General features: G+C 41.3%; 1 protein-coding gene across 1 annotated transcript in view; it reads right to left on the reverse strand.

The window, feature by feature from the left end:
* Positions 1–17881, reverse strand: part of TENM3 (teneurin transmembrane protein 3) — a 388381-nt gene that overhangs the window by 115786 nt on the left and 254714 nt on the right. The window contains exon 5 of the mRNA XM_050895382.1: positions 4547–4785. Coding sequence (XP_050751339.1) covers positions 4547–4785 — 239 coding nt within the window. The remainder of the gene's footprint in view (positions 1–4546; positions 4786–17881) is intronic.

Here is a 17881-nt window from a genome sequence, read left to right on the forward strand (position 1 = left end):
TAGCTGGCTGGTGTATATTCTTGTCTTGACCACTGCTGCAGAGCTAAGGCTAACAAAATGATGAATCCCAAGGTACACAGAGGGCAAAATGCTCAACAGACTTGGAAGTATGACAGATTGTTGTGAAGAAGTCAGGACAGCAGAGGCCTGACTAAATAGGTCAGGTCTCACTGTGTATTCAAAGAATGTTTTATGTTCATAGAAACCTATTTAGTAGACATAAAACAACATTCACAGCAGATGCATGCAATCTTTCAGTGTACAACTCTTCAAGCTTAGTTGACTGAATCTGGTATTGTATAATCCAGGACTGACTGAGGAAAACTGCTCTCCTCTTTGGTTCTATGCAGAGTGAAAATGGCACTAACTTCTTGTATTGACTTAGACAATGTCAAGATAGTGCATTGGCAATGGAGAATCAATTGCCAGAGCAATTCCTGGGGAAGAAAGAGGGGCCCTGATGTCCCCAAATTCTCATTAATTTCATCCAGTTGTTGAATCCACACTAAAGAAGAAATAATTAGTACAGTACCAATCAGTCTGTTAATACAGCTGGTCAGAGTCTGTGCTATGCAACAACATACGAGAAACAACTCCTCCTGACTGATGTAGTTCTCTGTAATTGCACAGTGGATTTTTCCGCTAGGAGAAAACCACACCCAAGAACAACAAACTCTTCCCCTTAATAAAAGCAAGAGCAGACAGGAAAGATCCCAAAAGGTAGAACTGAAGGATGGAGGTTACATACGAAACTTTGATTTGATGCCCATGTATGACCTAGGAGTTGCTCTACAAAACTTCCCCTTCATTCATTCACCGCAAATGATGGATGCTGAATGAGGCAGTAAGCCATGGAGAGATGAAGGACAAAATTCTGTTTTGTCTTGCACATTGCAAAGCTGGACTCTATTTCTGGCTCTCACACAGACTCCCTGTACAAAGTCTGGGCAAAACTATTAATGTGCATATAGAAAGAGGTCAAACTAAGGCAACTTCATATTTCTTACTCTTTCATGGCTTAAATTTAATACTGCTCTTCCTAGTCTTCCAAACAGGGAAAAAGATTCTAAAATGTTCATGTTGGAAAAAAATTGGTCGTTTTCTTCCTCGGTTGCAAATCTGATTATGGATAGTAGTTAAGCAAATGAGCAGCTTAAAGAAATTCCAGTGTAATCTTGATCCCAAAATGAGGCAGTTTATATTCTTTATTCCCCATCTTTTTAACCCATTATTTCAGGGGGCTTTTCTTTGAATCCTTTACTCTAAACTAGAGCTGTTTTTTAATTCCACTCTTCTATATGTTGCTGCACTATCTTTTGGTTCAGCATTTGCATGTTTCTGTTGCTCAATTCCTTGTTTCTCAACCATTTAACAGTAGATGAAGCCTCTAAACAAGGGACCAATGTTTTCCACAACTCAAACTTTCTATTTTCTCTAAAAATCAGCAGGTCTCATTGACAGGAATGGTAAACTTAAACATTTTGTACATTGCAGAATGGTTGAGAGAGACCACGAGGGCTAGAAAAGCAAGAATATGCAGGGAGGCTGGAAGTGAGACTTTCTTTCCTTTAGGCTGAAATAACATTTTCAATTCCTTGTGACCCCGAAGACTGCATTAAGTGGCCTTACAATGCAGCGTTTGCTCTGGTCTCTACCCATACTGACATCCTCTGCTCTCACCTCCTCTTTGTAGACTTTGTAAACGTAGGAGTCTTTCTTGTCAGAGTGACAGAAGAAGTGCAAGACAGACCAGACTCTTGATGCAGCTCCTTCCTCTGGCTGGGCTAATTGACAGAGCAGTAATTGACTGAGCAGTTCTGCAAAGGCAGACATGAAGTCTAGCAAACTGTCTCTTCTGCCTTATGTTGCCTGAGCAGAGGCAGCGGGATCTGAAGTCACTTTCTCTACCCCATATCCACTGCAACTAAAATAAGCCTGGGCATGACACGTTCATCTCTCTGCCTTTCTGAGAAGGGCCTGGTTACACCACCATTCACAGGGCGAGCGGTCCTATTAGTTCTTCAGTATGCAGCTGCCACAGTCGCACAGTGGACGTCAGCCACACTATGTTCCTTATCAATGTGTACTGGCATATTTTGCAGCAAGGGCTGTAGCATTTTCATGCTTGTGGCAACGTGTCTCTGTGAAGTTCAAAATACGTCTCAAACTGGCTTTACAAATGTGACACGCCACCTCAGCTGCTGTAAACCTCAGCAAACAAGCCAGACCACTGTGTTAGAGGCATGTCACAGGATGCTAGAGGTCACACAATACCACAGTCCTTCCCATCTTTTTATGTTATGACCAATTTCCTACTCAGTCATTTCCCTTTCACACCTGTGTTATGAAACGGTTAACCAAGATGAAGGACCGTTTCCATCTTACATTAATGATTTCCACCGACTTATACTTGGATGGCCTATTAAATTGAGAGTATTTCTGATATTACATCTGTATGGGAAAACCACATATATGAATGAGTGTAATCCATTCATGGTTTTATGGACCCGAAGTTCTCCAGAGAGCGTCCCTGAGTGCTGGATTTTACATTTAGGTTGCTGAGTTAGCTGAAATATGTGTAATATCACCAGCAGGCAAAGAGCTCCCTATTGACTATGGGCAGAGGAAGGCCCTTGTGCATTGTCTGTTTCAGCAAGGATGTGAGCTGGCATGTGCCCATGAAATGTTGTACAGCTATATTTTTTTTTCTTTTACAGGGTATGCGAATAAATGAGGTGTGGAGCTGAAAGCTCTCACTCACTAGAAAGCTCGGCTCTTTTTCCTGAATACAAGAATAGAGGCGCATTAGACATGCTTATATTTCTTAATGTGCCTGTGGGAGAAATAATCCGGTACAGCTATCTTCCTGTGCCCCTCAGATTCAGAAGTAATCTGGCTCTTTGGAGCTAGCAAAGTGTAGAGCTCAGCTCAGAATCAGGTCTTCAATATTTTACTACCTGTATGGCTGTTTTTCCCAGTTTTTGACAGTGATACTTCATACTGAATTCCTTCTTTCTTATTTATGTATTTATTTAGTAGCAGATGTTTGCTTCTCATGATTTACGAAGCAATATTATGGAGACTGAGCACAATTAATGTGTTTTATAAATGGGATTATTTCAATCCCACTTTAAAAAACATGCAGTGTCAAAGCTTAACTCTAATCCACACCTTTATACTCCTGTGCCCATTCACATAAAATAACCACAAATCCAATGACTGAAAGGGGCTGGACAGCAGTGGCAAGCTCTACATTTGCATACATGTCTTTTGCTCTTTGGGGCTGGCAGCTGAGGTGGAAGGGGTGCTCAAGGGGCTCTGCTATGCTGGGGCAGAGAGGAATTTCTCCAGCTACTCAGCAACCCAGTTTCTTGCATTGTTCACAGGAGCTTCAGCTAGGTAAGAACTACTTCAAAGGCTTTATACAGCTTACACTGTGCCTTGGATTGAAATGTAGCAAGCCTGTTTCAACAAAGGCAATGAAGATTTAAGGAACATAAGGCCTTCTAGGCTTTATTATTTATTTACATTGATTTTAAAAAGAGGGAGGGAAGGAGAGATTGACTCTCCTCTTTCTATTTTCTTTCCTTGACTCCTTAAGACTCTGAATCTGAGTGCAACCAATACCAAAACCAGACCCTTACACTTATATTTCCATAACTGTGGTGACTTAAACTTCTAATTAGCAAATCAGTTAAAAGAAAGTCCTTGAAGACCATTTATGGACTCAGAGGTGAAAAAATCTGTAATCTGGACAAAGCTGCAGAAGAAGTTACAAGCACCAAAAGAGCCTGTTCTGTTCACTTATTAAAGTCAATGACATTTTTCTCACAGACAAGCACTGCCCCCATTAACTGCCTAAAATTCAAATTATGTAATATTTATAGTGAACATTTATGAAATTAAACCATTAAAGAGATGAAGAAATAAAGGAAATCCTCTAAAATAAAAACTGGGAAATGGAATTTAACAAACAAATAGAGAAAAGAGAGAATAATTAAAAATAAACAACCCACAAGAGAGGAAGAAGTCTCCATCTTCGCTGCATATTGTCCCTTTGGACAATTATTTTCCCTATCTTGCAATCAAAAGCCTGTGTTAGACTTTTGCCCTAGCTCTATAAACAAACATACGTGTATGTAATGATGAAGTAAGTGATATTTAGCATTCCTAAATGCTGTATTAGTTATATTTCAGGCAAAATGAGAGGAAAAGAGTTCCACGGACAGGCTGCAAGTTACATTCACAGTACGGAATTTTTACAGCCTATATTTTACACATACTTTTATAAGAACTAGACACCACATAGCTTAATTGCAGTTCAAATACTTCTTTGAAGTTAATTCACCAACTATCATGCTGCAGAATGCTTGCAAAATATTCAAATTTTCTATTTCCTCTAAACAATTAGGACTTTTCATTAAACCATTGTTGTGGTTTTTACTGTACCAAAAACTTTGCTAGTTAAAGGTTAGTATGTCACAGCCCATATACAATCCATCACACATCCCTGTTCATGGTGACAATTATAAAAAATGACACTCACCTATAAAGTAGGACAGCAGTATTGCCAGCAGCACTGAGACCCCTACAGCACAGAGTGCGGTACATTTCCAGCTACAGTACTTCGAAGACTTCTTGAATTTAAAAGCACTTCTGGATAGAGTGTTCCTAGGTAGTGGCCGAGTAGGAGGGGAATAAACAGAGCCGGATGCCATTGTGTACCCTGGCGTTGCAGTACTGAACAGCGGTGTGGTCCCTGTTCCTGTTTTGAATAGGAAATGCCTGTGGAAGAAAGAGTGTATGGTAAAGTATAAAAGTAAATGAAGATGGAGCACAGGCAGTCACACCTCTTTTGTTTAATGTCGCCTATTTTTCAAATAGCTAACAACATCCAATCTACAAAGGGTCATAGAAGCAATACTTGTTGCGGACACTCACACGTAAAAAAGACACTTTCCCTTTAAGAAGAGACCAAAACCCCCCAAACGTTAGTAATACACTGGTATCCAGACAGGAAACAGAACTACCCAAAATACAGCATGGTAGGGAGGAGGTCTCTCAGAGTTTATCCCACAAATAGGGACAGGCTTTCTGCTGCTGTTAATTTTGTTGGCTTCCGCTACAGACTACAGGGAACTCCATTAAAAAGTCAATAATGAGCAATCTGACTATAGCTCACACTACTTATCACAGCTTTCCTGGGTTAACTACAAAGAAAACAGCAATCTCTCAGATACAAACTTTTGGCAACTTTGCCAAAATTAGTCAAAGATTTTTTTTTTTGTGTCCTAAATACTCAGTTCACTAATTCATATCTCCTTGCACATAATCTCACCATAACAAGATCTGATTATGGATACAGCAGCTAGTTACAGCCCGGGAAGTACTCTGAAGAAATGTATTTAGTAAGTGCTCAAAAAGAACAACAGCCAGCCACAGAAATGAAAAGCAAAGCCAAAGTTAAGACACACTCTCTGAGTTACCAGTAAACTTAATTTTTTTCAATTAAAATTTCTAAAAGAAATATTGCTCCTTGAGCCTATCTACAGTAGAATCCTTTAATTTTAGTTCATGCAAGCATAATTATTTTGGAAGAGCCTTTAAGCATAGCATATATTACCTGGAGTTTTTTCTCCTGACGCACGTATACAATTCTACAAACAACAAAACCTCAGCCAAAGATCTTTGCACCAGGGGTTTTTCCACCAATTTGTTATGTTGGCAACTCTGCAGTGTAAGGCTTGGCCTTACCTAACTAGGCTTTGCAAAATGAATACATTATAGCTAAAAATGGTAAGAAAGCACACTGTGGAGAAGTTTGAACTTACCAAGTGCACGAACAGCTAAACAGAACTAGAGAGGTGTTTGCATTTTTTAATAGGTAAGAGACGCTCATAAATTGCTGATACCCAGGTCCTCCTGAAGCCAAGTGCATGCCTACACCATGTTTGCCTACTGTATGCCACCTATACAGTATGGGTCAGAGGATCTCACACCAAATGAGCTAGCTGTGGAGGGGAAAGCGCTCTAGTTACACCACGTGGCAGTGTGGACTGCTTCTCAGCTGATGGGACCTTCATCCTCCAGGACCCATGCCTGGATTCTTGCATAGTAATGGACCAACCCATACAGGTATAGCGGCTTCGTCAGAAATGCACTGTAGAGACACCAGAAATTAATTTGCCCCACTGCAGCCTGAGAAAAATACCAGCAGTTGATAAACAAGGTTTGTTATTTGCAGGTGATTTTGCTATGGGAGATTAACAGATGAATCAGAACATCTTGGCATAAGCCCTCTCCTTGAAGATATTTGCATTACAAACATGATCCCATGAAATATGCTACATAGGTGACTTCATTTTGAACAATATTAAACTTGCTGGCAGTAACAACAGAAGGATACACACTAGATCTACTGATGCACAACAGCACATCCCAATTTTTCTTGGCTTCTGAGCTCAGAGGATTACCAACGATTTCAAAAGACAAAGCCCTGGTGGTTTAAATCCTCTCTAAGAAGGTACTTCATTTTCTATGTAGTAAACACCAAAATAATAATAACTAGCCCTATGTAAAAAATGTTTTACACCTTACAACATCATTACTTTGATTTTACAGACTCACAGAAGCATGTAAATTCATTAGGTCCTGATAAAGTGTCTTATCCACTTGACCTTTACTGCTCTTTTTGGCTGCATATGGTAAATGCTATGTCCAGGTATATTCCACAAACAACGTCTACACTGATCTCAAGAAAATGCCAAACACAAAGGTGGTTGTTTCCCTCTCCATATGCAATGAGTACTGTTTTGGGGGACTGAAGGAAAGCCATACAGTAGATATAATAATACTCCTCCTAAACATCAGCTTCCATGTTAAAAATAAGAAGCTCCCTGACCAACCTGCAATTTTCACACCCTCCTGCTCTCGCTGTTAGGCTCAATAGACTAAATGGAAACTGGCATTATACGAGCACTTGACTAGAACTCCATATACTCTAAGCTTTAACAAAATAATGCAACAGAACAGTCAGCCTCTGATCTTTTCCTTTTTTTTTCTTCGAGAAAGTGAGAGCTGAGACGTTGGCTTTGGTACAGCACAGCCTACTAGAGACTGTAATCCATATTCTCAAAGCCTTTGAGGAGTTAATCCCATAAACTCAGGAGATGGCCGCATATCTGTGGAGGTGTGATCTGTCACAGGTTTGACAGTCCACATCAGGTATCAAGGCAATGAAAGAAAATTGTAACTTTTATATGTGAATCATAGAATCATTTAGGTTGGAAAAGACCTTTAAGATCATCAAGTCCAACCATTAACCTAACACTGCCAAGTCCACCACTAAACCATGTCCCTAAGCACCACATCTACACATCTTCTAAATACCTCCAGGGACGGTGACTCAACCACTTCCCTGGGCAGCCTGTTCCGATGCTTGACAACCCTTTCAGTGAAGAAATTTTTCCTAATATCCAATCTAAACCTCCCCTGGTGCAACTTGAGGCCGTTTTCTCTTGTCTATCACTTGTTACTTGGGAAAAGAGACCGACACCCACCTCACTACAACCTCCTCTCAGGTAGTTGTAGAGAGCAATAAGGTCTCCCCTGAGCCTCCTTTTCTCCAGACTAAACAACCCCAGTTCCCTCAGCCGCTTCTCATAAGACTTGCGCTCTAGACCCTTCACCAGCTTCGTTGCTCTTCTTTGAACACGCTCCAGCACCTCAATGTCTTTCTTGGAGTGAGGGGCCCAAAACTGAACACCATATTCGAGGTGCAGCCTCACCAGCGCCGAGTACAGGGGGACAATCACTTCCCTAGTCCTGCTGGCCACGCTATTTCTGATACAAGCCAGGATGCTATTGGCCGTCTTGGCCACCTGGGCACACTGCCGGCTCATATTCAGCCGCCTGTCGACCAACACCCCCAGGTCCTTTTCCACCAAGCAGCTTTCCAGCCACTCTTCCCCAAGCCTGTCGTGTTGCATGGGGTTGTTGTGACCCAAGTGCAGGATGCAGCACTTAGCCTTGTTGAACCTCATACAATTGGCCCCAGCCTGTCCAGATCCCTCTGTAGAGCCTTCCTTCCCTCAAGCAGATCAACACTCCTGCCCAACTTGGTGTCACCTGAAAACTTACTGAGGGTGCACTCGATCCCTTGTCCAGATCATTGATAAAGATATTAAACAGAACTGGCCCCAGTACTGAGCCCTGGGGAACACCACTTGTGACCGGCCGCCAACTGGATTTAACTCCATTCACCACAACTCTTTGGGCTCGGCCATCCAGCCAGTTTTTTTACCCGGTGAAGAGTACGCCCATCCAAGCCATGAGTAGCCAGTTTCTCCAGGAGAATGCTGTGGGAATTCAGCAGTAGAAATTCAGCAGTGTGTAGTCCTAGGCAGCACGCAGCACAACTCCTCACTTTAAGCTATTCCTCCTTTGCTTGGAATCCCGTGAATACAATGCCAGAGTGGTCACACCGGCTGGCTGGAGAATGCCGAGGGGAAAATAATGACAGAAAACCCAGCCTGGCATCTTCCTCTGGGTTAAGAAAATGTTTGGATCTCTCTATTCCTAATGAGTGGAGTTACTAACAAAGTTGTCAGAGACTCTCTTACTACATTAACTCCAAGTGATAAGTATTTAAAGTGTAATGCTATCAGACTTGCACATCTTGTCTGCCTCACTGAGCCATGCCAAACTGTTCCTATGAGACGCTCAGAAGGATATGGTATCTGACAACAAATCCAGGCTACTTCCAGATAATGCTGAAATTCTTATGCTCTTGAAATATAATATATCCACAAATGATTTTAATTATCTATATATCCATCTACTTTGTCTTTTCAAACCATGGGACTCGAATAGCTAATTTCTAAAACCTAAACTGTTTGCAGTACTTGACCAGGCACTGACTTACCGGCAATTACACTGTTTCATCTCACAGGGAGCTTATAGCATCTGCAGTAGTGTATCTTCCATTTAAAATTGATCATCTAACAAGTACTTGCTAGATCTTCACGTAAGCAGCACTTTAAATATTTTATTAAGCTTTAGAGTACAAAAATCCAGCGAATCATGCTAATATTTTACAAGACAAGCTAGCTCTGTTTTTATTAAATAATTCAATTCACTTTTCAAAGCAAATAATCTTCTACTTTTACGTTTATTCAATACATATTTCTGTCTGCTTATTCAATATATGTTTCTATTAAAAAAATGCAGCTAATCTTAACATTTTGGGGGGGAGAATTCAGTACCTAACAAATCTAAACTACAGACCGGTAGCAAAATACCAAGTTATGTCATAAACTAATCCTTGGACGCAAAGACAGCTGGGAAGTACCCTTATTTCACAAATGGTAGGCATTTTACTTAAGCTTCTGCCCTTAAAAGACAGAAATACAGCATCAAAAAACTCAAAGGTGTCAGCTCCGAAGACAGAAGCATATGAATAAAAGTAAAATAATAATGCTTTTAATTTAACTTCGTAGTCTCCGAGCACCAAGTGCTGGTGTGCACCTGCTGACATGCAGACCGTTTTCTTCCTCCTCAAGTTGGGGAGGGGACAGGATTCACATCAAATAAGATTCTCTCTATGCTGCCACTTCTGTGGAAAATAAAATTGAAGCACCCTCTACTAAATTCAGTAAATGGGAAAGCAGGAGGGGAAAAAAACTGATAAAAAACCCCCACGAGTTGGGCAGAAAGATTAAGTTAACTGAAAACTGTGTCTTTAGAGAAATGGAGATAGATTATCAAAACATTCAAGGACAGTAAGGCTCAGACCATAAGCCCAAATACTTCTGATATAAGATAGCCAGGTGTCCAGCAACAGACATGTCATTTAGAATAAATTTCTTTACGAAAGGATCTGTGACAAAACTTTTGACCACAGTTTAGAAGAAAATTGATACTATGCCTCAATGAATGCAGTATTTCATAAACATGTCTGGAAGGCCCTGAACTCCAGACTGCCAGAAGCATAGATATTATACAAATAAACTATCACCAAGCAAAAAGGAGTATTCCACATTACTTTTAAATAGTTTGGTCTCAATTTGTATAGAATTATCGCGTAATTTTAACATTCCTAACATAATTTTTACATTAGATACATGACTTCTTTTTTTTTAGCTTATGCTGAAATTGCTTCACCTTGCAAAAGATTCACCACAATCTGTAGCTATGATTTCTCTGGTTTTGGGCATCATATATAGAATGCTTTGCATACACTTGGAAGACACGTGAAAGAGCCTACCTTATAATTTCCAACAACTTTATTGGCAGCATTTTAGTTCTGTTCTAAAGTATTTCATACAGCATAACCACACCAATAGAGTGCTGAACCCCATGGCAAATACGTCACAATGTATTAAAAGTCACACAGGACTTTTACAAAACTTGTACTAAATACAGAATTGTGAATAAGGCCCAGCCAAATTCTATTGAACTTCTCTAAGTATGTCAGAATATGCATCATATTTTATCACCTCGCCAGTGAGATTTAAAGGCAGCTGTTGTTACTTTGTGCAACACTATTACTTAGATGACAACTGCTGTCACAGAATAAATGTCAGTATCACTAGGCCTTATGCATATACCACAACAAAACACTCACCTTAAGAGCTACAATACCATTGATCCAGAACAAAATTGTATTTAGAATATATGTGCTTAAAAAACCTAAACCCCTCACTCCCCCCAAAATCTCTGAATCTTGTGTATTGTTGTATACTACCAGCACCTGAAGAATCTGGAGCAGAATAAATCTATTAGTTTGGTTATATTTCTGAATAGAGATCCACTGTGATCAGTAATAAATGTCATAGTGCCATTGCAGTATAGGTTTTCTTGCAGTACTGTCTCCTATACCGTTCTAAATGCAGTCTGTTTGGTCAGTTCCATGATGGTGTTAATGATATGTAGCTCTTAGATCATTACAGACCACTACCACAAGACCACTGAAGAAGAACAGCTTAACACTCAGAAGACCGCACTACAAAAGGCATTCAATGTTAGAAATTCTCTCTGACTTGGACTTTTGAAGGTCTCTGTCTAAAAAACAGTGTAAGGGGTAGGATTCCTGCAAGCATATGCGGTACAATGAGCAAGTTAGTTCATTCCAGAAATTGTGGAAAAGGAGGATAATCTTATTTGATAGACAACAGTTACACATGCAAAATCTGTGTGTAACTGTAACCAAATAAGCAGAAACAGGAATTACCACAGTAGGGCAGATCACCAGGAACAATACCATGTTTGAAAGTGGCCAGTACGAAGGGAGGGGATGAACGCCTTCCAGTCTACTTATTCACTAACAGCTCACTCTTTCTCTAAGTAGTCCAAAACTCACGCTCTCACTGATGTCTTGTGGCATTTTGTTCTGTAGGCTAAACACGCATCGTGTCAAAATGTATTTTCTTCTATCAATTTCAATTTCAATTCAGCTGATTGTTCCCTTGTTCTTGTATAATGAGTATGTACTGTTTGCCCTGCAGTACATGAAGACAAAATTTTTATATTACTGTTTGATTCACTTTATTTTTAGGGTAAAACATACAAAAGCATTAAAAAGTAATTGCCTAAAGCAAAAAAGCAAAATTTAGGCTCTTTATGGGTCAGGCAAAGGCAACCGTGGAGTTGAGGAAAGGTATTTTCAGATACCTGTTGTTTCAGCGCAGAATATAACAAAACTGACATTTGGAGGACGACAGAATAAAAGTGATTTGAGGAGAGGTGGAAGAAGAAAGAAACACTATCCTTAACATTTTTTTCACTTATTTCTTTTACCCTTAGGTACCAAAAGACCCCCAAATATTTAAGTATATCCGTGACTCTAAAAGTTTCTTTTATGTAAGTAACAAGTCCACTAATCTGTTCTATTTGATTCATCTGTTCTCCTTGCAATTTGAGAAAAACCCTGGCCATATTAGCAATTACTAGCACAAGGGACCACTGTCGGCTCAAAAGATCATTGTACTTTACTTGACTCTTCCAGCCAAGGCAATACCATTCTGTCTTCTGTAATCACAGGTTAAATACTTTATGAAAGGAGTGCATCAATTTTTACATTGTGGAGCAAAGGTTAGTCTTCCCCCCAAAATCTACTCAAATCTGCCAGTATCTAACTCTATTAAAAATTATCTATTTGCCTTTAAGGAGTGTTTAATCTGTGGACATTATTATATGAGTTAAGACATTTGTAAGCAAGCCCAGGTAAATGGTCTTATTCATTCTGCTAAGGTCCTCAATCTGTTACCCTGGATTCACTCCAAGGCACGAAGCGGTAATATCTACACCTTAGACATCTAGAATTAGGAACATATTAATCATATTCTCCCAAGCCTCAAGAGGCAGAAAAAACTTCTACTGAATCCACTTTGAGTGAATGCAAGTTAGAAGAAATGTAAATTTTAGTGAATTTATGTTTTGGTTACATAGTTACCTCTCAGAACCAATACTTCAGGAGACATGACTTCTCTGCTTAGAATTCGATAGTACTCCTAATGACTTGCTTTTGATGTTTAATATAATGGTCTTATTGAATTTCTGGGAATAAAAACTGTAACCATTCTGTTTTGTAACGAATACAGCTTTGATGATTGCTCACCTGAACTAAAAATAAAATACCAGATTTTGTCCAAAAATGGTCCCGATTCACAATGCACCTATCTGGAGACAGCAGCAACCAGTAATTCTGCTTTTCAAAAGTGTAATGACACCTTCTACAACAGTTCGGCAGCACCACGAGGCCAATGTAAGCAAGTAAGACATAAGGGTAGCTGCAGCTTTATCTTCTTATTTTTCTGATGGTTCAAAGAGGCATAGGAAAGTCAGACAAAATAGACTTTCGAGGTTTGGGAGCTGTCATTCTCTACCTCAAATACGTCATTACTGACACATGCAGAGATAGTGTGTGCCTATCTCTGTGTGAAGACCTCGCATTTTATTTGCCATTTCCATACAAAGAAATCAATTAATCTTAAGAAAGTAACTTCAAGAGAGGATGGATATATCCAGCTGCAGTTATTTTAGTTTGCTCCAACTTCTCTCATGTAAGCTTTTGTATTTATCTCTCCCTGACTTTCCTTAATGCAAACCAGCTGAATTCTTCCCTCCTGGGAATTGGTTATCATGCTTTTTGTTTGTTTACAAAAACCCTACTAGATACATTAACTGTCAGAATCAGAAGAAAACCATTAACTGTGGAAAAAATGGTGGTCCGAGATCGCAATCAATCAATGCACTGCATCTACTGACTGGTGTGCTCTCTCTCTGCTGACAGACCCTATTCATGCTGGACTGAACTGGGTTCTCTGAGTGAGACCATGACCCTCACCTGCCACTTGACATTAGAGAGCTCCGCCTGGTTCACTAATGGATAGATCACATCAATAAATCTGATTCCTTGCACTGAGTTGAGGAAGCAGATGGAAAGACAAGATTAATCTCTGCCGACTGACATTATAGGGAAGATGTAAAAGATAACAGAAATTACTGGCTAGGTCTCATATGAACTCTAGTTCGCTGATGCATGAGATCAGCTTTCCCAGTAGGCTCCAGAAGGAATTGGATTTTTGTTTCTCCGTGAGCACTTTATGCCTGTCTTCATCTTCTGTTAACATTCTTCTGAGATGAAACCTTGTAGCTGGTGGTGTTTGCCCTTAGCACAGGCTTATGACTGACTTCCACAGAACCATATGGCTGCATTTACCATAAATCCAAGCCAGCACAGAAACTACATTATGCTGCGAATTTGTCTCAGTTTATTTTCTGTGCAGAATCACAATCAAAAAACTGCTTAGGAAGAGATAAAAGTGAATTTCCACTTCCTCAGAGCCCATATTAATACTACCATAATCCCGGAAAAAGCTCCAAGATCACATCAGACCAAATGATGATCAAAGTTTGGGGGAAAGAAAGAGAGAGACCTATTATCCATATGCAAAAACAGAGGAAACATCTGTGGGAACTGGAGATAAGCCTCTTCTAACAGCTTATTCAAATGTTTCAGAAAAACACTTTACATATGGTAACACTTGCTTGAATTTGGGTGGGTTTACACTGAGGACCCGCTTTCTTTACAAACTGAAGACTGAAAGCCAAGAAAGAAAAAAAGTACTACTAGGGCTGCAATGCCTTCCTTACTGCTTGTGTGTTTCACATCTGGCCCCTGGCAGGTTACCGCTCTACTGCTGGCTGCTGCTAGAGAAAGACTAGAGAAGTCAGGCACGGCAACCTGCAGCTGAAGCTTCAAACAGCAATTCAGACTTGACAGTATCCCAATCTGCTGTGAAAGCCACAAGGACATGGTGACTTGAAGGACTGGATACTGACAAAAGCCCCAAACTTCCTCTCTCTAGGTGTGGAAATCTCTTCTTCTGCAATGCACCTACCTTCTTGGTGGTGTAAGAAAGAATATTGTGCTACAGCATGCAGAAGGCACCTGTAAACACCCTATCATTTGTTCCTCCATATCATTTGTTCCTCCAAATTCAGATTTGGGCTCTAGCTCTCTCCCCTGGAGAAGGACGACTTCACTTCTGTGATATGTAAACACATATCTAGGATCAGAAGAATCAGATGGCTCTGCCGAGCCTGCTCTTTCGTGCTCCTCTGTGCTATGCTGCACTCTGTGAAGATGAGCAAGGGAAACAAACAATGCTAAGCCACACTTTGCAGAAGTGAGCAGAAGAGTCCGATGCAAAGAATGACTCATAGTGCTAGGTGGGCAAGCAAAGAAACCTGCCACAATTTTAGTTACTCATACTCTTTGCTGCAGGATTGTCCCATTACCTACTTTCTAGAGGACAGTGAAACTATTGCTAAAAAAAAAAAAAAATAAAAAAAAATCAAGTGGGTCTGTTCTCCTTACAGGCTTCTTCTGGGTCTCTCAGAGGACTAGTACTTACACAGACTTCCATCTAGGTTACAGCAAGTGACTTGGCTATCGATAGTGTTGGTGATACTCACTTCTGAAGGAGGCATCAGTTGGAGTGAACCTGACAGCCCCTTAGTGCACTTTCTGATTATGACAGTGTTCATGCTATTCCAGTTCTCCTCTCTCCAAAGGAAGAGAGAGTAGAGGAAAGCATCCGAATTTTGCAGTGAGGACTGGAAATGCTTATGTGAGCAGTAAGAATTTATATTACAATTCCTTATCTTGTTCTCTGCTCTTCTGGAATCATACCCGCACCAAGATACAGAGAATGTTGTCTCTGAGATGAGGTATTCTAATCTTGGCCAGTTCCTGTCTTGAATATTGAATAAGTTAAGCTTTCCAGGGAGAAAATCAAAGAAGAAAGGTAGGGCACAAGTACTCCTCTAATCTCTTTTACTACCCTTGCTGTCTTCATAAAGCTGAAAGAGTACAATTGCTCTAAATGTCTCAAAAGGCACATGCAGACAACTTCAAAAAGCAAATGTGGTTTAAGAGAGACTGAGAGCTGCATTATTTACCCAAAGATTAATTCAGAAGTTGGAACAAAGGTTGACATTTTGTCCGCAGCTGAAAGACTTGACTGAGCTACTGGACATTTTAAAAGGAGATAAAACCAGAGGGAAGTTAAAGAAGTGAAGTATTATTCTGCCAGTGACTGATAGGATCTGATTCTGCCTCAAGCTGTAAGCAGGCTGAAGTTTCCATCATAACGGATCTGTGAACCTCAGCTCACTTATTGACGTCCATAGCTGTGGTTCTCTTGCAATTCGGAGTCCGTGATAACCCGTGATGAACTCTGTGCTGCCACTACTACGCTACCAGCAGTCACTCAGACAGCCAGATGCATGTCACTATAGTGACAGCACTGTCATAACCTCTGAGTTACAGCCACTACCACCAACTTGGCAACTGTGCATGTACATGTGATGCAGCTGTCATTCCTGTTTTCCAATCGTTATTATTCCTTGGTGAAAACTTGTATACTACACTTGCATACTCTCTCCTATGCAACATGCCAAGATTTGTAGACTTGAGAGACCACCATTCACGGATTCAACAAGGCAGAGGATTACACCTTGTGCCCAGAAGAGGGTGACACATTATCTTTAATGGTACTCATTTCCACATATGCCTTTTTGGAGCTAGACTTCTCTTTGTGCAACCAACATTATCAGAGATGCTGGATGCTGGCACTATACAGTCATTGAGGTCTTTGCTTTACCATGATGTTTGGTATTGTTTTTTCACCTGTGTGAATGTGACAGAAAGAATCTCCAGAATCTGTTAAAATTCCTTTCTGGTTCAACTCGAGCTGCACTTATTGGGATGGCAGGCTCAACTGCAGCCATGCAACCGTAGAAAGAGGTTAGCTTTTAATTTTGTAAATTTTATGTGCTTAACTTTATGGTGTTGATGACATTTTTTTACTAACGTGTTTTTTTAACTTGCAATTTTTTAAAGCAAGTTTGAAGGAACTTCAGAGATTGCACTGCAAGGTGGCTTATCAGCACAGGCCATCACAGATACAAAATCTTTGGTTTGATTATTTCTGGCTTCTGTCACTAGTAGAGCATATGCCAGCAGCCAAGGTTTCTCATCACCTTGAGTCAGTCCTATAGGTGATGAGGTACATGCTATTCAAAAGGATTTCACAAGTAATCGGAAGCAGTAAAGGACAAGGAATAATCTTGGTTTTCATCCTAGATATTCAGCCTCTAGTCCTCTAGCATTTTATCTAAGTCCTACTGTATTGGGTTTGCGTGGCAAGGTTTTGGTAGCGGGGGGGCTACAGGGGTGGCTTCTGTGAGAAGCTGCTAGAAGCTTTCCCTATGTCCGATAAAGTTAATGCCAGCGGGTTCCAAGACGGACCTGCCGCTGGCCAAGGCCGAGCCCATCAGCAACAGTGGTAGCGCCTCTGGGATAACATATTTAAGAAAGGGAAAAGAAGTTACAGGGGAGTAGCTGTTGCAGCCAGAGAGAGAGCGGAGTGAGAAGATGTGAGAGGAACAACTCCGCAGACACCAAGGTCAGTGAAGAAGGAGGGGGAGGAGGTGCTCCAGGTGCCAGAGCAGAGAGATTCCCCTGCAGCCCTGGTGAAGACCATGGTGAGGCAGGCTGTCCCCCTGCAGCCCATGGAGGACCATGGTGGAGCAGATATCCACCTGCAGCCTGTGGAGGACCCCACGCCGGAGCAGGTGGATGCCCAAAGGAGGCTGTGACCCCGTAGGAAGCCCGTGCTGGAGCAGGCTCCTGGCAGGACCTGTGGCCCCGTGGAGAGAGGAGCCCACGCTGGAGCAGGTTTGCTGGCAGGACTTGTGACCCCGCGGGGGACCCACGCTGGAGCAGTCTGTTCCTGAAAGACTGCACCCCGTGGATGGGACCCATGCTGGAGCAGTTCATGAAGAACTGTAGCCCGTGGGAAGGACTCATGTTGGAGAAGCTCATGGAGGACTGTCTCCTGTGGGAGGGACCCCGTGCTGGAGCAGGGGAAGAGTGTGAGGAGTCCTCCCCCTGAGGAGGCAGGAGCGGCAGAAACAACATGTGATGAACTGACCTAAACCCCCATTCCCCGTCCCCCTGTGCCGCTCAGGGTGGGAGGAGGTAGAGAAAATTGGGAGTAAAGTTAAGCCTGGGAAGAAAGGACGGGTGGGGGGAAGGTGTTTTAAGATTTGGTTTTATTTCTCATTATCCTGCTCTGTTTTTGACTAGTAATAAATTAAACTAGTTTTTCCCCAAGTCGAGTCTGTTTTGCCCGTGACAGTAATTGGTGAGTGACCTCCCTGTCCTTATCTCGACCCATGAGCCTTTCGTTTTATTTTCTCCCCCTGTCCAGCTGAGGAGGGGGAGTGACAGAGCGGCTTTGGTGGGCATCTGGCATCTAGCCAGGGTCAACCCACTACACCTACCTTGCCTAACCAACCACTCTCAGTTTCT

Source organism: Gymnogyps californianus, chromosome 4 (assembly GCF_018139145.2).
Source record: "Gymnogyps californianus isolate 813 chromosome 4, ASM1813914v2, whole genome shotgun sequence".
Lineage (NCBI taxonomy): Eukaryota > Metazoa > Chordata > Aves > Accipitriformes > Cathartidae > Gymnogyps > Gymnogyps californianus.